Here is a 20,902-nt window from a genome sequence, read left to right on the forward strand (position 1 = left end):
TTTGGTTTCGTTCGAATGAAACCTTTTTGAGGAGCCTCTTGTACAACGCGACTATATATAATTCCCATGAGCCAAGCAAGGTAGAAAAAAAAACAGAAAAAAAAAAACAGATTTTAGTAGTTGCGTGAAAGAGGAATTGCCATTTTTTCACTAAAGGGAGGTAACCACTAGTCATTCCCTGCGTTCGAAGGCGGTTATTTCACCGGTGGTTTGTGTCCGCATTGTGTGTAGAGCGGTGAACGGACCGGCGCCTGCCCAGTAATGCCGCGCTCCATCAGCGGCGCGCGAGGCGAGACGAGCGTGGGAGCGCCGCGCTGCCGCGGGTATATAGCCTGCCCGCGCCCTGCGCGACTCTTCCGCCGCCATGAGGCTCCTGCTGGCCGCGTCGCTGCTCGTCCTGGTCGCGGTAAGCCGGGCCCTGCCACGTTCATTTAACTACTTCACGACTAACTGCTTGGTAACACACGTTTCAACTGGGCGAGAAACACTTCATACTGTTTTATAATAACAATATTTAAAAAAAAATCGTGGTCTCTATAAATTAGCAGGAGATGAAAATTTTCTGATATTCCACGCCACAAAAATTGTGGCTACCAAAATAATGCGAATTATTTTTTTACTGGTTTGTTTGCCTGATTGTAGCTCATGCATTACCTACTTCTCATGATAAATGTAGCTATGCCTATACTAATAATTAAACTGTTTGAGGTATAAAGTCTCTACATTGGATGAAATGATGAAATTTTTTTATTGGAAATAGCTATTTACATTATTTGGAACACAAAAATATAGTTTTAAAATTTTTTGTTTGTTCGTCTGTTGATCTGTTTGTCTGTTTGTTCGAGCATATATCGAAAACTACTAGATTTATTTTGTAAACTTTTATTATTAGAGAGGTCTTTACCTAACTTAAAAAAGTACACTATATATCGTTACAGAATTACACCTCTAAAGGGTTGAATAAAAAGGTAAACATGATTTTAAGATAATTAATTCTATCTCTGAAACTAATAGAGCTAAAGTAAATATCGGTACCAATAATAAACATACAAATAATCCCACAAAAAATCTTAAAATTTGCGGAAAACAACCTTTAGGGTTTGAAAAAGGGGTAAGTATATTTTGAAGATGAAAAAAAATTATCTCTGAATCTTATTAAGCGTAGTAAATAATATGGGGTGTATATATTTATATATATATATATATATATATATATTTAGGTACCAAAAATAAACATACGAAAATAACCAACCACAATTTTACTAGTTGGCGCAAACCAAACCTTAAAGTTGGTAAAAGGGGTAGGTGTGGCTTTAAAACGATAAACTAACTCTTCATATTTAATTAAAATGAGAAGTTACAAACTAAAAAACGGGCATTTAGTGTACGTTAATTAATTTTAAAAAATTGGTTGTCTCTAAAGTCGGTTTACGGAAGATAGTTTAACGTGACGTCATAACAAAACATCGATGAAATGATTGCATACTTTTATGAATAAAATTGAATCATTTTTTATTGAATCATCACTATTTTGTATGGATACAAAGAAGGAGTGAAATGAAATCTACAATTTAATTGATAAATTTACTTTTATTTGCACTCATTAATTCAAATATGTTTATTACTTTAACGAAGAGATTATTTTAACTATAACTTTTATTCATGTTTGCTATTTAACTTCAAGATCGTCGAGAATGTTTTACACTTTTTCGCAATTACACATTTAACGACGAAGTTTGTTCGCCGTGAAATTAAACGTAGAATTTAATAAAAATGCCCTTGCAGTTAATAAAATAAGTATTAGTACGTTTAAGAAATATTTCGGCTTTAATCTCCAACCCAGACGCTCGTGGTGCGCTGGGGCCGAGATTAAAATTCGTCGAGAATATTTTACGTTTTTATGTCTTCCAGTGCTCAAAATGATATGCAATTGTGGCCCCGGGCACAAAATTTTATTTATAATTCATTAATAATAACGCCCCTCGCGATAAACAAAGGAAAATATGTATTAACGGGTGCCTGGTTGTCGCGGAAGCGGTAGATAGCGCGATTCGTTCGGTTCGCGTCCGTCACCGTAGATGACAGCACCGTAGGGGAATAATATTATTTCGTTTTTATAATACGATTTTATGACAAATACGCATACCAAATACACCAAACTTATTTATAATGTGTTACAATATTTTTTAAAACATTGTGCAAAAGATCCCGGGTGTAATTTAAATTATTATGTGTAACTGTAAAACACCATTGTTCGTACAAAAACTTAATTGAAAATTCAACTTTACTTTTAAATAACCGTACCGATTGTGCTGAAAATCGGTGGACGATCGTTAAATTACATAATATTAATAACTGAAATGACGAAAACATGATTTAAAAGTCAAATCGATGGTTGTTCCAATCGAGTGGAAGAGAGATATTTGCGGCGCAAGCGTACAGTGAGCGTAACGGGACACATCGTAATGGGACAATGTGCGTTACGGGACACTTTTTCGTGCGTGCAACCGGCGTTCATCGATTTATTAGACGTTGTCACGTCAAAAAATCATACCTCCGAAAGTAACTAAGTAAGAGTAAGTAGTAAAAATAATAAGCCATAAAATGATTTGTTATTTCATGTTTAAGATTCCGCACCTAAAGTTGGTAAGCTTGCTACGGTTTAATCGGCTGTACTTTTAGTCATTTCTACCGACCTCCCAGCTATTTGACACAATCTTGGGTGGTCGTAAAAAAGTACATTATTTCCAAGCAAATATAAAAAAATAAAGAAAAGTTAATCCAATAATACAGGAAATTATTTAAAACCACTGCAATTGCCTAAAAGTAAATTGTCCTACAAAATATTCATGCACTCGTGATCTTAAGTACGCGAAAATAATTCCTCATGGCACAGTCGTATTAGCATTGCAAACAGTATTAAGAGAAACTGTTTCTAAACCAATCATTTTAAAAGCCAAATAAATACTGCTGGAATTTTTTGAATAAATCCAAACTGTTCTCTGAAAAGGGTCATTTGGCCAAAAACACTGAGTCATCTTGGCGTGCCCTTAAATTATTAATAAATTAAACGCATTCGTTGCCTAAATCCAAACTGTTCTCTGAAAAGGGTCATTTGGCCAAAAACACTGAGTCATCTTGGCGTGCCCTTAAATTATTAATAAATTAAACGCATTCGTTGCCTTTCATTAAGAAGCACCATTCCCAAAGCGTTGCTAAACAGCCCTCGTAATTGTTACTGGAGAAGTAAAAAGAAATAGTTTAAAACTCAGTATACTTAACTTATGGATTCTATTTATATGTGCCCATTTAAAGCACTGTGGCATTTCTTTTTTCTGCTCCGTGCAGAATTTTGGCCAAATGTTACAGCTTAAGGTATGACTTGTTACGGGCAGAAGTCTATAAGAAAAGCTCAAACTTCGGCTGAAACATATATTGAGGTTTCTTTCGAAATTTCTGCCTGTTTCAGGGTGATATTTCTAGTTGAACAAGTACAAACAAGTATTATTGACTTGGGGTGTAGCCCCTCCCCCCCCCCTTTTTTTAACTCTCTATCTTTCGCTCTCTCTGTCTCTCTGTCTCTCTCTCTCTTTCTCTCTCTCTCTCTCTCTGTAACGATGAGTTTTCATTGATGAGACTGAATAACATAAGATATACATGCAAAAATTAAGTACAGAAATAAAAAATTTTTAACTTTAAAATGTTTTTGGGAAAAATTTTTTACACCTTCAAACCTAGCAACTTCGCAGTTTTTATATTGTGAAACACAATTCAAAAGTAGAAGACTTCAAATCCAAATACTGCCCTCCTGATTTAAATATTACAGGTATTCTCAAAATACTTTAGACAAACGCTTGAATGAGTACTTCCCACAACGCTTAGTCACTTTTTGAAGTGAAACTTCTCTAGGTGCGATGGGAGTAAAATTTAAAAGCCAAATTTAAATGCAACTTTTTTGTTGAACATTGTTGTCGAAATGTTTCTGATGCGTAAAGGACGGAGAATATATTGCAGACGGTGCAGATAACGTGTCAGGCCCTTGTGCCTTGAGTAGGCTCCACGTGGCGGCGTGCGGCTCAGGTTGAACCCCGCCATGCTGCAGGGATAGGCGGGTCGCGGCGGTAGGAACCCGCCTGCGCCTGACGCCACCCGGCTTGCTGGCATCTAGTAAGGGAGTGTTTGGGCACAGAGCAATACAAGAGGGTTTGAGCATATTTCGAAGTGAAAAATAATTTTGTTAATTCATGTTTATTTATAAAACTGTCTTATATATATATATATATATATATATATATATATATATATATATATATATATATATATATATATATATGCCGTTTTACCCCTTACGATTTAACTTACGAGTCGAGTTTGGAATTGCCAAAGAAGTTTCATTTCTATCATGTTGTCACACCTTCCTGCTCTAAAAGAATTAAACTTGGCCCTTTGTCTGGTGCTAACAAACAAACAAACAAATTAAAAACAAGATACTTAAATAAAATTTACCAGAGGGGAGCACAATATGTGAACAAGCAAATTTAGGATATTGCCTAAAAACAAAGGAGACTATCGGGCATATAGCAAAGTTACACTTCTAAATAAGAACACTGCCAGTTATCCCTTCATCATCATATCGGCATTGCGATAATAGATCCCTAGGGGTTAATAATGTTAAAGGAATTTATGATTGTTTACATATTATGATATAGTAGGTTCCAGGCCGGGGTTGTAAGAGAAAATTATACGAATTCATAAAAAAAAACATCCTTATATCAAACATTTGCAACAAGTTTGTCTTTAAAATTGCCTTGCATATAATTCGATTGTTTAACAACCAGATTTCCTCTTCAATAGTCGAATGTAAAAGTCCTGATCAGTCCAGTGGCATGCTACTCACCTATGTACGTTTCTTCTATCGCCTGCTGACTGCAAGGACATGGCGCATGAGATCATAGCTCCAAAGCGAGGATAGACCTTCGGGAGACTGAAAGTTTCAGCAATAGCAGGAAAGATGGTGTCGCGTGGTGTTGCGTGCACTCCACTGCGAACAGAAGGTCCACAGTGGAAATGAACAAGAAGACAATATTAATAATATTTAAATCAAAAACATTCACTTCACGAACTTCAGAGGTAGAGATTTATCCTTAGTGGATGCACTCGTAAACCATTGACGGAGTAATATTAATCCTCAATATTTACCAGGTGACTCAACGCCATCAAGAATACCAAGATATAGGTATTATTCTCGCCAATGTACCGTCACGGCAGCTAAATTTAATTCCTATCGGATTCTCTCCTCGTCTGCTAGAGTGCGCAATCGCCATATAGTTCACTTGTTACTTGTTATAGTGTACTAGTATCAATCATCTGTAAACTTACTGACCGACAAATTGATAACCATATTAACAACCAATAAAAATCGAAATAAAATGTTATAAATAGCTAAATAATTAAAATATTAACAATAAATACATCCAACAGCCTTTATTACGCTTTCGATTCTTGCCAAGCAACAACACTTAAAACATAAATTTCATTCAAAAAAATGTTTAAAAAAATATATGTAAACAAATTATTTATTGGGATGTATGTATATTTCAGTATAAAAATTTATAATGATCCTTGGTTCAATCAATTATTGTTGTAAATGTAATTTATGTTTAAAAACATACTAAAATGATTTATTTTCGTTACCATATCGATTTAAATGCTGCTCGTTCACACTTCAAACAAGATCTCTAAACAAGTCAGCTACCCCACAGAATAAGTAAAACGCACACGTGGAAGAAACAAGCGTAAGGGAGACAGTATCAACTTGCCCCAGTGTGGGTCAAATTGAGACACTTCGCATTTGCATATGAATAAGTATTCGATACACCTCAACTCCATCAGTACCAACTACAAGCGTAGGGACTAATCATCTCCGAACCATGAGGCCGTCAGTAACAATACCGGGTATTGCTAACGTGTAAGTAAACAACACTATCGAGCATATAGGCCAAGTCTCCGAACTGCCAAGCTCATAGTATGGACATAACCAGGTGTGCGTAACAAATACGGTGTGTCCGTAAAAGAATGCCCGAGTTTAATTTTGACTATTTACAACAAATCATTCATCAAATTAAAGGTAAATTAACCTGGTTTTTCTTACAATTGTTCAATATGTGTACCATTAGTTTAACGGCACGCACCCAACCTAAAGTCTAATGATTCCCACTCTTTGATTAACAAGTCCGGAGTAAAGGAAGCAATAGCCTTTTCAATTCTGTGCCTCAACTCTGGCAAGCATTAGGTAGTGGCGGAACGTAGACACGATCTTTTACAAAGCTCTAAAGGTTAAAAAAATCGCATGGCGTTATATCATTTGAATGTGGAGGCCAGTGAAATAACGCTCTGTCGTCTCGACCATCACGACCAATCCAACGGTCAGGGACTTGGACGTTCAACCACTCTCGCACAAAGAGATTCCAATGGGAAGAAGGGGCTCCATCCTGTTGCCAAATAAAGTTTACAGGTACACCTTCTACTGATTGGAGAAAGAGCCATTCTTTAGCGCTGCAAGCGAAAATACAAAAAAAAAACAGTTTTCGCGCATGCGCTTATCTAAAACTGTTTGATTTACTCTTTCTGACCTTGAAGTAGCACTCTACCACGCTTACAGTTGATACCATTAAAATCTTATGTTGGGACATTCTTTAATGGACATACTGCACTATAAGATGTATATCAAGCAGGCTGAGTGGCCAACAGCCTGGGTTCAACCCTTCTTCGTCCTGCTAAGCCTCCATTACGAATATCCATCTGCCGCCATCTCTCCGTTCTACCGGCCCCCGTCCAACACAGACTGCTTATCAACAATCCCACAGCCCCTCTTTCCCCACGACCCTCTCCAACACCTCCACAGGACAGCGAAAACAAACTTAAATATATATATTTTTTAAATTATGTGCTCTCCTTTTCCACTTCCCTCCCCCCTTTTTTATTCTCCTCAGGCTGCGTCCATTGGTTTTGGTCTCGCTCGCCATGTTGATTTTTATATTTGATCGTCATTACTATTTTTGAGGGATGTTTGTAACACTGTACCTTTTTTACGTGTGTTGGACTTACACTTATATTCCAATATAGATTCACTAAGTGTAATATAATAGGTGTAAAACATCACACAAGTTATTATTATTGCTTGAACGTAGCGAATATCTGTTGGAAATATTACTGACTAAGCGACAAATACAATAAATGTTTAGAGTTGAATTTTCTGAATTAGATCTAGAATATTGGGGTAGTGAAGAGAAAAAAAAAATGGTTGTCTGTAAAGTCGGTTTACCGACGTTAGTTTAACGTAACAACGTCATAACAAAACATTGATGAAATTATTGCATACTTTTATGAATAAAATTGAATCATTTTTATTTTAATAATAAAATAATAAATACTTGAAATTATACTAGTAATCAGATTCATTTTCTTACGTACAATTGACGTAGAAATTATTTCATATTACACATTTATAAACAAAGTTTTAAGTTTTCACTTCTGTCGGTGCGGCGCAAGCGTACAATGAGCGTAATGGGACACAGCGTAACGGAACAATGTGCGTAACGGAACACTTTTTCGTGCGTGCAGCCAGCGTTCATCGATTTATTAGACGTTGTAACGTAAAAAAAAAAACACGTGTAATGTGGGACCGAGAGTTACCATTGAGCGACCACAGGTACTGGTTCTGTCCTCAGGGCGAGACGCTGGAGTGGTTCCAGTACAAAGTGGCTCCGCTGGCCGAAGAATGCAAGGAGGAGACGTCAGCTACGGAAGGTACGTCCTGCAGCGAGCACTGTAGCCCGTGGCCCAGCGCCGTGTACAAGCACAGGGTGGCCAGGCCTGGCTATGGGTAACAGTCAAATACCATAGAGTTAGGGCGAATCAGAAGAAGTGTAAAAACATGTACGTAACATCTGTCACGCTGCATTACCTTTTTCATAATTTCAAATTCTTCCAAAATGGACACGAACATCATATCGTTTCAACAAAATTACCGTTGGTGGATGTAAGTAATGGTACAGGAAATCAGAGTGTAATTAACTCGTGCAGTAGTATATGAAAAGGCTACGGGAACAGGCTTCCCCAGGAGTAGCCGGGGAAGCCAACCGCCATCTTTGATTGTGACATAACTGCGGCCAATTTGGATGACCTTGACATTTTAACTTGACCTTGACCCCGTGGACATCCTGGTCCGCCATTTTGGATTCTGCTATTTTGGATTCTAGGACTTTTCGCCATTATTTTCTAGAACATTCCGCCATATTGGAATAGAATGAGCCACTCCCTTATGTTGCAATTTTCGTTATGGATGCCATCTAGAAAATCCGTATTTTTTTGCTAGAAAATTGGGAATTTTTTTTTAATTCATAAAAAAATTAACTTCATAAAATTTTAATAAAAAATGTACTTATGCAACGGAGTCCTCAGTTCGAACCCAATGAGGTCATTCTACAAAAATGGCGATGGACCCTTCCTCCATAGAAGCCATCAACAGACGGATCTTCCCACCACTAATTCCAAGGCAAATATTATGTCAGCCAGTATGCTGTCATAAATACCATCTTGTTTTCTTCTGCTGGAGGCTGTCATCTTGAATCGATATATTGTTTTCGTCTGCTAAAGAGTTCTACAATAAATTAGTTTAATTTTTAACCACTAGAGTGCAGTAATTAGTTATTGTCAGGGCATACGCTAACTTGTCGACCGCCTTGGCCGCCATCTTGAAATTCTGTAATTATTAGCGAGAAATTCGGAAAAAAATTCAAATAATCATCAAAAAATCGTTTTTTTAAAATAATGATTGATTCAATCGATTACAGTATTTGGTTCGATCCTTCCTCGATCCAAAAATGATAATATAGTTAAAAATTTAAAAAAAAATTGAGAAGTCTGAGAAATAAAAAACTACAAAAGTACAAATAAAAAATGTATTACGTAATTTATACTCAACTACAAGCAAAATGAGAAAATTACTGGCTTTACTCGATTTCTACAGTCTTCTTAGAGAACGAAGCAAGTCTATTGCATACCTTGGAATGTAATATCAGTGCATTTATAAAATGTATTGACATTACAGCCATAATTAACAAGTTTCCCATTTTCCTAGAGTTATTAGGGTTTGATATTAATAAAGCTGCGATCGCCAGGTAGAACCAAAAATGATTTTGACACATGCGTGACTATACACATAAACATTTTCCAGTTGAAATTGATTCAAGAAGTTGTCAAAGCCATTCTTAATGTATTAAATCTACCAAATGCATGGGGTAACCACGTCTGCATGATTATGGGATAAAAGTGTGAAGCCGTTTTTCTACTTTAGCTCATTGTTGCGCCGTATTGGTTAGACGCCCAAAACATTGGTATTTGCATTGTGGAAACAGTATTGAATGACTATTTTTTTTATGAAGGTGACTGTTTTTAAAGACGGATATCCTAATTCAAACTTTCTTACCATCATCTGATCATCTGACATTATCAAGCACCATTTCATCAATGTTTTGGGCGGGACATACGGCGATGGTGAAGTTGAAATGTGTCTTCACATACGTCACGGTATGCCATCTCCTGACAATTCCTAACTCCATGACTAAACATGATGCGAAATCTATATTGAAAGTTGTGGCTAAATTTTCTTAAAAAGAAAGATGGTGAAAACGGACCCTCGTAATCTAAGAAGACTTGTTGTGCTTGCAGACGACATCCGCAAAGTGTTGGAGCGCCAGGATCCCGACACGAGGGCGTCCCAGGTGAGAGCCGAGTCCACGAACACTCGGCACCAGCGCCACGCGACTGAGTCACGTTCAACGGCAGGCAACAGGAACCAAACAACTTACCGTGCTCACATCATTTTCATACGACTTTTCACCCTGCAGTAACTAAAATATAATATTTTATTTCAACGTTGACGGAGCCTCCGTCGACATTCAATAGTCATGCGTTCCACTGGGTTTTAAATTTAGTCAGAGGAGATTTTATGTTATGTATTTATAATGATTAAATTCCCTATTTCAAACTGCACCTTGCATTCTCTTGCACAGTAGGGGTCATTATATATATCGGCTCAGCACAGGATACGTGGTCTAGAACTGAATATTCCCCTTTTGTTGGGCAGCGTACGTAGTTTTTCTTCCTTGACCACTGACCTTTAAATTAAAATAATATCTTGTACTGCGTTGGGTAAAACTGAAAAAAAATATATATATATATACTAGTAGTGTATTTATGCCTATACTTACCTAATGTTTAACTAATATTGTTTCAGAAAATAGATATAGGTATCATATACAGTAAGCTGTGAGTGCCTTGCATTTTATATTTGCTACCAGGGCGCTCGCGTTCCTCCTTGTTAAACCAGCAGCGTAGAGAGCGCTGTTGAGACAGTCCCTGCATCTCCCGCATAGATAGCGCTACCTGTTATTTATTTCATATTTCGTTCAGAGATTTGGGATTTTCTAAATGGCATGATTGTTTGAAGATATAGTAACACGCACAGTTTTTCTTTATGGTGTATTTCAACAGTGAGTAATATTTATTGTTAGTTAATTATTATTGGTTGATAATTATTTATATCCTGAACATTTATTTTGAAGTGAGTAATAATTTTATTAATTCGTTCTTATTAATTTTTTTATATTTTAACCAAATTTCTAATAAATACAAAAAAAGGCAATGATTCTTAAATAATTGAAAAAAAAAAATGATTGCCAAAACCCCGAGCTATGTTATTGTTTGGATTCACTTAAATTAGTTTCTCAGAAGGGGGCAGCTGATGATGCGATCTGTGTAAATGAAGAGAGAGTGGTTCAGTCTGCCGAGAAGGCGCAAATCACGAGCTTACCTCCGCCAAAGTTTGTATATTATTGGATTCATACATCTACTGGTCGCTTGCATAGTCGTCTTATGGGCAGATTTCTCAGGCATATTTTATTGTGTATTTTTTGCTTTGCATTAGGTAATTTTCATGACATTCGCGTGTTTTTTTTCCTTCCCGAGTGAGCAGAACTATGCAGTATTATATTTTTGGCCAATGAAAATTATTCCTCGCGGGTTCACTTGGGTTGATCTCTTCAGTGATTAATGAGCATGTGTTCTAGATGTAGAATCACATATTTTTTTCTGCATTATTTTGTGATGGATTTTGGTATGCATCGTTATATTTTAGTCTACCTTGCGTCTGCATTGATTATAAACTTTTCCAAATAGTACTTGTTGAATTCCTGTCCCAAAATCCTAATTTCTCCACATTACCATAAACATTGTATGATTTTAAATTTAAGTTAGCCTGTGTCTTCAAACTTTAAATAATAAACATCCATTATTTTTTTATGCTACGTGAGTATTTAAAACTTAAATTGATACACCGAGCACCTTTGTTCTGGTTGTCTTGTCACTGAGTTAAATATTATTCTCATCAAACATCATTATGTTACATAGTACTGGAGGAAAAAAGTTAAACAAATAAATCCAATGCTTACGTCACCGCATTTGTGTAATAATGTTTCTGCATCAATTTATAACGTATCCTACCTGTTGTAAATTAAAAGTTGTTACAATTTCCTTAGTTACTTATTGAAAATTTACTTTTGATGTGACAGAGGGGACACATTGGTAAACTAAGAGTTGTCAAAAATGAGCTATGTGATAGTATTTTAACACATGAATCCTTTTTTAAAAATATTTAAGTACATGTATTGTGAAAACTTGATATCACAGGAGAAAATTTTGTTGGAGTTAAGGTAGCTGCCTGGCTGGTTTGCCAAACGCACCGTTCATAAACCGTGCAAGATTTCCTAAAAGTATCTGATTAACATTATAATTTAAGAACCATTGCACTTGCCTATACAAGTATCGTTTGATGGATTCATCTTCAAAATACGATTATTCTACAGTGACAAATGCTAAAATGTATGTTTTAATGGACTTTTAAGTATGAAAAATTCTAAACACAGTAATTTAATTGATATAGGGAAGTAAAGGATATATTAACTTATATATTTCACATTGAAATTACAAGGTCACCACTTAACTACCCGTTCGGGCTTGTCAGTCAGTCGGAACTCAACAGTCGAAACTGTCGTGCGTGAGCGAGCAAGGACGACGGCCTGACGAGTCGGAACGGGCTGAACTGACGAACTGGGCTCTCCCGTCAGATCGGACTGCGGGATCGAGAGCCCTCGAGCCGAACTGCCGTGTTTGGAAACAGCGTCCAGCCAGTCCGAATCATCGCATCGGTCCGAACAATCAGTCCATCTGTCCATCAGCTGAGTGTCGTGGCAGAAATTTTTGTTTAAAACTCTTTGGTTGCTTGCTATTTTTTCTCCCCCTCGCTATTTCAAACTAAAACTGCAGCAGCGCTTCCAACACCCAAAGTTTCGTCCGTGTTCCCCGATGGAACGCTGGGACGGTACGTGGTGTGCGAGGAAGGCCTCGGGTGACTGCCGCAGTGCCTGCTGGCGTGCGTGTACCGCCGCCTGGGCGGCATGACGCGCTCGGGCCTCGCCTCCAGCGACGAGCTGCGAGACAGCCTGCTGGAGCTGTACCGCGACAGCGCCTACAAGCAGGGCCAGGTCGGCCTCATCGTGGACCGGTGCAGCCCCGCGGGTGAGCATCTCTTCTCGCTGCCGTACACACACACTGAGGGGGGCCCGTTTGTGCCTGCAAGCGGGTGGCAAACGTCAACTTCAAAACTATGTTTTTCGGTAAAAAAATCTCAGCATGTTTGAAGTCATCTGCTTATTGCGTGCACATAGGCCAGTATATGGGCAGAGTACAACATACAAGCACCCTATCCAGAGATTACTCGTGTCGGTTAAAGCCCACGCTACGTAACCCCCCCCCCCCCCACCTTCCCCCATCCCCCCCCCCCCCCCCAGAATTTTCTACAGATTTGCGCTCTTGAATGTAACAACCTTTTTCGGTAGACCAAATTCTAGTAGAGTTTTCTGTTCCGTAGAAATATGTATTTTGCAATATTTTTGTTTTGTATATCACTTGCTTAAAGTATTCATAACCAAACAACATATTTCAATAAAAGAATTTTACGTATACGTGTACTATAACATAAGAATTGAATACTAGGCCAGGAATTTTAAATGCTAAAATCTCAATAATTTTTGTAGTTATAATTTATTGATATGTTGTTAGGACCAGTACCAATAGTGTGAAACCAATTTTTTTTTATTCCAATTCATTTCAATCCATTTTATTTAATTACATTAAATTTAATTTAATCCTATTTCGTCCCAGTTCAATATTCCGGTAGGTCCAGTGGTTCTAAGAATATTTAAATATATGAAGAGCCAATAAAATATGTGTAAGAACGATAAAAAAATTGTAACAGTACATAAAAGTATACGTGAACTAGGACTCTAATAATTTTGGAAGTATGTCTAAGAAATCTTAAGAAATAAAAAGGGGGAGGGAACACGAAGTAAATATGGGTTGGATGAACGGGAGGGGTGGGTGTAGGAAATACAAGGAAAGACAAAAATTAATAATTAAATTTACTAGCAATAGCAACATACTTGTCGCGTCCATAGTATGCAAGGGTGGTGTCGAGAAAATGGCAGAAAAGTTTTAAGGTTTAGACTTTTAAAAAGGGCTCCATTTTAGCTCTGCTGATGTTTAGATTTCCTGCAAAGTTTCCTGATTCACGTCCCCAGATAAAGTGGCAATTTCTGCACCGATCATCACTTCAAAGTGCTGGATGTTCGTTATCTTTTAATCGTACCCAAAGCCCCTCACAGAAATGAGTAAAGCTTTCCTTTGACCTTGTGTGAACAGGAGAGTTAACGTCGCATGCGTGGGAAGTGCGTGGATGCCTTCATTTGAAAGACCCAATTGGCTTTTCCAGGCTTTCTACTTGCATCTCGGCATCTTATTTGAATATCTGCCTGATATACTTAAGGCAATTTTGTTCCTTGCAATCTGTATATTGACCACTTATACCAATTATGACATGAATTGATCCGGGGGAGTTGCATGCAATAGAAAAATGCATAAATATTTGGAAGTGGAAGTCATTGTCTTTTATTGACATAAAAAAGGGCAAATATTCATGTTTACACATTGTTTTTAATATATACAAGCAACAGTATCTTTCCAAAGATAAATGTTTTAGAAAGTTTATATGAAACAGTGTGATGATGAATCGGCCATGTGTTGCTCCGCTCAATATTTGGTTGTGCTGAGTCCAAGCAAATCGTGAGCATAGAACCATGAGGCCCAGCTCTCAAACCATCTGAGCAATAATTATGGGTGATAATGTTGGTTGTTCATCACGGACTAGGTAACAGGGCAGTGGTTATTTGTGTGCCTTGCCTATGTGGTATTCCACTTAACAGGGACTCACTGTATCTCACTGTACATAGTTATGACTTAACGATAAAAAGGAAAATTTTCGAATCTTTATTATTTTTAATTGTTCTTCCTTTAAATGTCCTGAAATATACATTAGATGTCCTTAATTTTTCTGAGTATTTTATTTGGAGATATATTTTTCTGGAAGGTATTGTAATATTCAATGTCGTCATTTTCAGTTACAACTTTCTTTAAATTAAATTATTAAATTTAATAATAATTTATCCTTTAATATAGATTATTTTCGTCACAATTATAATCATGGTACTTGAAATGTTGTGATGGTGCATGAGACAACATAGAGCATGCAAAACAGTTAAACTTATATCCAGAGAAACGTTATGTGCCGATCCACGATGCTATGTGGGCTGATGTCTGTTCATGCAATCTAAACCGATTTTCCTAGAAGTCTGTTTTTACGAAATTATGGAAAAATTGTGCCATCCTTTCCACCTGAGCATTTGGTTTTCAGGACTTATGAGTTCTTTCGCCATTAAGAGATGTGATGCCTGTCACACTTTGATAACCATCCAGACACAGTAAACACGAATGCACATTGACTTAGAATTCTAGATGGTCGCATCAATCCTCTCCTGTAGTATCCCTATTTAACATTTACGTGATTGACACACTAAAATTATATAGTACGCCTTATATTGTTTAAAACGTACACGCAAAGAACTATGGCAATACAATATACACAGGATAAAATAACATTTGTATAGGGGAAAAAAAACATTAGCTTGTGAACACCTTCCTCCGCCTACAAAAGCTTCTGAATGCATTGCTGACTAAGATAAGCTACCAACTGTATTTTAACAATATTTTAATGTAGATTGTGTTTTCACTTACTGATAGAATTTAGTGGAGAATTAAAGGATGTACATGCCATTACTATGCCGATAAAGTTGTAAATTTTGATATTGGTTTTGTTTCAGTGGAACAACAGCCTGACGTTTGCCTGAAAGCCCGCAAGCTGTTTGAGTGCATCAGGGAAAATGTGTACTAACAAGCTTACATGTTAGCACTACTGCTTATGAAGCATTGTATTGCACTGCCTCAGGCATTTTATATTTCACCGTAGGTTCTCAGAGGCAAAAGCACTTTTAAAATTATTACTTATTTACTAAAAGCCAATTGGTCACTAGTTGAATGTCCAAGGCACCTGTAAAACCTCAAATAACGCATAGAAAGCAACATTTTAAATGTTGATATCAATTAATAAATTCAAATGCAACGGACTGGCTTACTTTATTTCACCCAATCTTCATTTTGCAACTTTTCAACCCAATATCATTCGTTCAGACAAATCCTTTATATTGGCCAAATATAATCATAGTGAGACCATTTTTACTCTATCTAGTGCCTAAAAACATTTATTAAAAAAGTTGACATTTTAATTTTTAAATTTGTTCTTTTAACATTCCCTGTCCAATGTACAATAATGAGCTTTTAGATATAGTACATATCATTGTAAATAGAAAAATGAGCTACAAAATATTTTTATGGAGTAAATTACTGTGCCACTAACCTTTCCTTACTAAATTTTTACTTCCTGACCACTTTAAATTTAATTTTTTTTGCAGATGATTTCAGTCTCTAAACTTTATATATACAGTAATATTATTCATACAATTGCAAGTTTGATAAATACCTAATCATAATTTTTGCAATGTAAACTGTATCTTGAAATATATTTATTTTATACTTATATAGTTATTCATTTTATCGGTGCTATTTGTGGGATTACACAAAAAAGTATAAAATCTCTTTTTTCTCCAAAATTTATTTTATGAAAAAGGTGATTGTAAATAAGAAGAACTTTTATAAGTAAATCTTGCTTCACACAATATTAATTAAATAAGTAATAGTTTTGAGTTTTATCAATTAAATTCAGGATAAGGGAGATTTCATTTGTTTAAAGGTCAATGGCTTTTACCAGCTATAAATGAAAAAAAGTATTCCAGGTAATGGTCTTAATAATAATGTGATTGCTTGCAAACTGTTAAGAGGCCCCATAACTAGACAACACAATTTTTAACTGACTAAAAAAGTTTTTTGTGCTGTATCTAGTCTTTTATCTCCTGGTACTAATATTACTATTTTCAAGAACTCTAACTTTAGCCTTATAAGTAAATTTTAACAATAACCAGTACAGGAGCACTCGTAACATTCAAACTTCTCTATTTCACAGTTAGTTTGTACAAGCAGGCAACACATAAAAGTGAGGGCCTCTCGCCCATCTTCGAGAAACTTTACTTCTGCAGATGCATTCAGTTGTCACATTTCAGCATCTGCATGGTGTTTAATACAATTTATTGGACATACGCCAATGCAGTTTTGCACTGTTTGTCATTGTAAAAATTGATAAATGCGAAATAAGGAATAAAAATGAACAAATTAACCCACAGAAAAAAGCTTAAATTGGCTGATGTCAAACAGGTGAACCCAACGATGGACATGAACAGGTATTATGGACAACACAACGACGATAGCGCAGACGAACACATTCAAACTTAAATATAACACAGCAAAAGAATTCCGTGGCAGAAATTAAGTTATAGAAAAAATATAATAATTGTAATAATACCAGCACAGACAAACAAAGTAGGCTAACAACAACGAGACAGTTTCAACAATAACAGTAAATACAGACATGCATTAAAACCTGGACAAAGAGTAACAAAACTACTATGGTGTATGCCCAAGAAATTGTATTAAATCAAAATTCCCCTTTGCATGAATCATTTAAAGGACGTATCTGTATTGCGTATCGCATATTCCCATGGCATTAAAAGAGATGATCCTTCATCAACACAATTCACGGAAGACTGTGATGATAGCAAAACGCAAGAGCGATAGGGGACCAAGTTTTAACTCATATTTTATCGAATGCGAGTCTCACGTATTAACTTTGTGCCACCTTTCTCGATATGAGGACAATGTCTAAGAGTTTTTTATTACTATAAAATAGTGTTTCAGAGATTTTTGATTAAAACACGTTATTTTACATGTAGCTAAGTTCGGTGTTGGTCTCTGTTTGAAGCTTCACACTCTTTTATTATCATTTAAGCCAGAACGCAAACTACATTGAAACTCCATTTATAACAGGTAAGATCTCACTTACTAGCAACCATCTAACTTTGTACACTACATGACTCAACTTTCATAACCACGAGGCACTGCAGGCAGTGGCCCTAAAGCCTAAATATTTGTATTCATTCTTTTACCTTTTTTTATGAAGAGGTTTTGTAAATAAAATGTCTCTTATCTTAGCCGTTCCACGGCTACATACAATTCAGAATCGCCGAAACATACGCGACTGGCCGCCTCGACTTCGTGAATGACTAACACCACAAGTTATATAGTAACACAACAATAACTTTACAAAATACAGAGTTGGGGGTCTTCACATTCCGTGGCATGCTCTCAATGGTCCCATATATGTTTATAAAACAGTACCCTGACTGACTGATTGACTGACAGGGTTGGACTAACGAGGGATTTTTTTTAAAAATATCATTCCTAAAGGGGTGAAAATGGGTAGAAAGTTTGTATGAAGAATTATTATTTTTTTGTTATGGTGATAAAACTTTGTAAATATACACTTAAAATTAAAAAAAATAACAAGTGTTTTGTTATTTTTTAAAATTCATCTTCTAATTTTAGAAATAACAACCCCTATTCCACATTACTACCCTGATTTTGGTCTCACCTTGGTGAAAATTTAAACAATTGACGAACAAAAAGGGAGAATTTATACTCAAAATCTGATTTAACAAAAGAATGTAAAACGAAAAAAAAACGATTTCCCGTTCCTGTCTCTTAAAGCAGAATTTTGGTACTCTTGAATTTTAATATCAGAAAGAAATTACACCCTTTTTTTTGGCCTGAAAAAAAAGCTGGGTACTTCATCTAGTAATTAATAATTATGGACACATACGATGAAAATGCCGTATGGTCAGCAATGAGAGAATATTTAAAGCAAGCCATTTGATATTCACCGAATCTTTCCCACTGTTTGGGCTATTACCTCTGTCTTCTCGCACACCGGATGGTGTAATACTGTCTACCACTTACGTAACTATGACAAACAAAAGGGACTAATTACAATTAATTATGCTTAAAAAAATACTTTCTTCCACAAATTAAATTGTAAAAACATTAAAATAATTTTTTTATAAAAACTTTCTTCTGAAAAAGATTATTAACATTAATTTGAACATTTATTTTAATTCTAATACAGCATTAAATGCAACAACTGTTTACTGAAACTAGGTCACTATGATCTTGAAATGACTTCACCAATAAGATTAGGTGAATCTATAAATAAATTATCAAAAAAATAGTTCTTTGAATAATTTTTGCAACTGACAAGATTGATTTAGTTTTATTTTTAAGAAAAACGCCATTCCTAGTTTCAATGTATGTCAAATATAAACATCAATAATAATATAACAATAAAATAAAGCTGAAATAAATGCAAGTAGTAAAATACCACATATGCTTAAAAAAGTGTGGACTTAAAGAGTCAGAGAAAGAAAGTGGATTCATTTGTGACTTCCTATGTAAACAAAATGTTAGAGCATTCGAGTCGCTGAAATAATAAGCAATAAAAACAAAAACAAAAAATCAATGCTCTTGGCTTTTCATTAACAGATTGACAACGACAACGTATAGACACAGTGACACCATTTCGAAAGTTGTCTTATGTAAAAAGGTTAGTTAGTAGCTGAACAACTTTATATATATATATAATACAATTCTCAAATGCAACAAACATCATATGAAGGGCACAATTATATACAGCAAATCCTAATTGCTCTGTGATTTTATTTTCAATAGTCCTTCAAAATGTCATAACATACATGTACTTAATGATACTTTTTTTCTTTGAGCTCAGTGTGTACAAGTTGATTTTAATACTTTAGTTATCGTCACAAAAGCCTCTCAAACACATAGTGTATACAATAAAAGAAAACAACCAGTCCCGCACAGCTCAATACAAGTTCAAGGTCACGCCGAGTGTTTGTACGGCAGTGTACATCTTATACAGGACAACTTTCGCAACGATCCCAGACGTCGCTAAATATCACCAATAAATCTGACATCTAATGCCTGTTGGTGAGCACGTCTAAGCAAAACCTTATCTAAACACACTCTTATCAAGATACTCACCGAATTAACATTACAAGGTTAAACAAGTTAAAAATGATATTATCAATCTCGTGACACAAAATGCCCAGTATAATGACTGAGCTATCGTCAAGCAGGTCTAAATATACCGTACGCCCCGGCTTTTCACGATCGAGCAAAGAGTAACAACAACGTTAGCTAGCATAATTCAAAACCCCAATAAATAAGCAATTACATTAAATGCTCGAGGCTGTTCCCGTAAATACTGTTACGAATTATTAAAATGGAATAATCGTCGTGGGAAAACTACTGGGTTCGTAAATGGATAGACCACTTGAAGATTTTACTACACAGTTTTATTGATTGCTAATATTTACATCACTAATAAATAATCTTCTAAAAATTTATAATAATCAATTGCCTACATCTAAAAAATGTTTATTCCCCAGTTTTCACACACCGCACACCTCGCTGGGCCGCCCCTCTGGCGCAACTCTCGCCGCAGCACCCCTCGTGGACCACCGTCGCGGGTCTCCGTCGTCGCACTCCGCCGCCGTCGTACATCCCTTCGCCGACGTTCCACTCGACGCTTCGCTCGGAACTTCGCTCGGGACTCTCGCCGCACCCGTGGCATCTCGCCACCCAACTATCGCCGAGAAACTCGCTCGCCTAGGAACTCCTCGCCCAGGAACTCAACCGCACCCGCGGCACTATCGCCCAGACTATCGCCCCGGAACTGAAATCTCTCGCCGAGGAACTCCACCGCACCCGCGTCATTATCGCCAGGACTATCGCACCGGAACTCCGCCGCACTCGCGGAACTATCGCCCGGACTATAGTGCCGGAACAAAACTATTCAACTCTCGGAGGCCGGCGTCCTGGGTTTATATAGGCCTAGGCGCCACTTCTAGAATTCACGAGCACGGCTGGGGCCAGTCGTGTCATCCCGCGCCGACCCGACGCCAGTAATATCGAGACAGGCGTCGGCGGCTCGCGCGACAGCCCGCGGAACTCCCCAGCTACAAGGTATCAGGTTAACGGTGCTGCGCGGGGAGCGGTGGGAGAGAGGGGGGAAGCGACGACCCTTGTAATCCACCAGGCGCGCGCGGCATGTCTCACGTTGCGGCGGCCACGTTATTGTCAGTGGCCGTGCTGGACCGCCAGCCAGCTCCGAACCTGCGCACGCCGCGGCCCTGCTCACATTCGTAACAATACATATTCCACAACTAAAACAACTACAGGACACCATTCATAATACTGATCGCGGAAATGGCTTTCAACCATGCCTTTCAAACTTAACTTCCAGAGTTCTAACAGACGGAGTCCGACATAATTAAATCCACAGACAAACAAATGCATAAAACCATCA

General features: G+C 36.9%; 1 protein-coding gene across 1 annotated transcript; it reads left to right on the forward strand.

Moving 5' to 3' along the window:
• The first annotated feature begins 364 nt into the window (after positions 1 to 364).
• LOC134531344 (general odorant-binding protein 19d) lies at positions 365 to 15,636 on the forward strand. Its single transcript, XM_063367042.1, has 5 exons — positions 365 to 406; positions 7,731 to 7,809; positions 9,733 to 9,785; positions 12,483 to 12,639; positions 15,336 to 15,636. Exons 1-5 carry the CDS (start codon positions 365 to 367, stop codon positions 15,404 to 15,406), a joined length of 402 nt encoding a protein of 133 aa, XP_063223112.1. The 3' UTR covers positions 15,407 to 15,636.
• Positions 15,637 to 20,902: the final 5,266 nt, after the last annotated feature.

The sequence above is a fragment of the Bacillus rossius genome, chromosome 3 (genome assembly GCF_032445375.1).
Source record: "Bacillus rossius redtenbacheri isolate Brsri chromosome 3, Brsri_v3, whole genome shotgun sequence".
Classification (NCBI taxonomy): domain Eukaryota; kingdom Metazoa; phylum Arthropoda; class Insecta; order Phasmatodea; family Bacillidae; genus Bacillus; species Bacillus rossius.

What these genes read in the sequence shown, in the direction of transcription:
- LOC134531344 (XM_063367042.1), top strand. Translation starts at nt 365, where the DNA reads ATGAGGCTCCTGCTGGCCGCGTCGCTGCTCGTCCTGGTCGCG. An exon ending in CGCTGCTCGTCCTGGTCGCG is followed by an intron (nt 407 to 7,730) that starts GTAAGCCGGGCC and finishes TTCTGTCCTCAG; the next exon opens with GGCGAGACGCTGGAGTGGTT. An exon ending in GGAGACGTCAGCTACGGAAG is followed by an intron (nt 7,810 to 9,732) that starts GTACGTCCTGCA and finishes TTGTGCTTGCAG; the next exon opens with ACGACATCCGCAAAGTGTTG.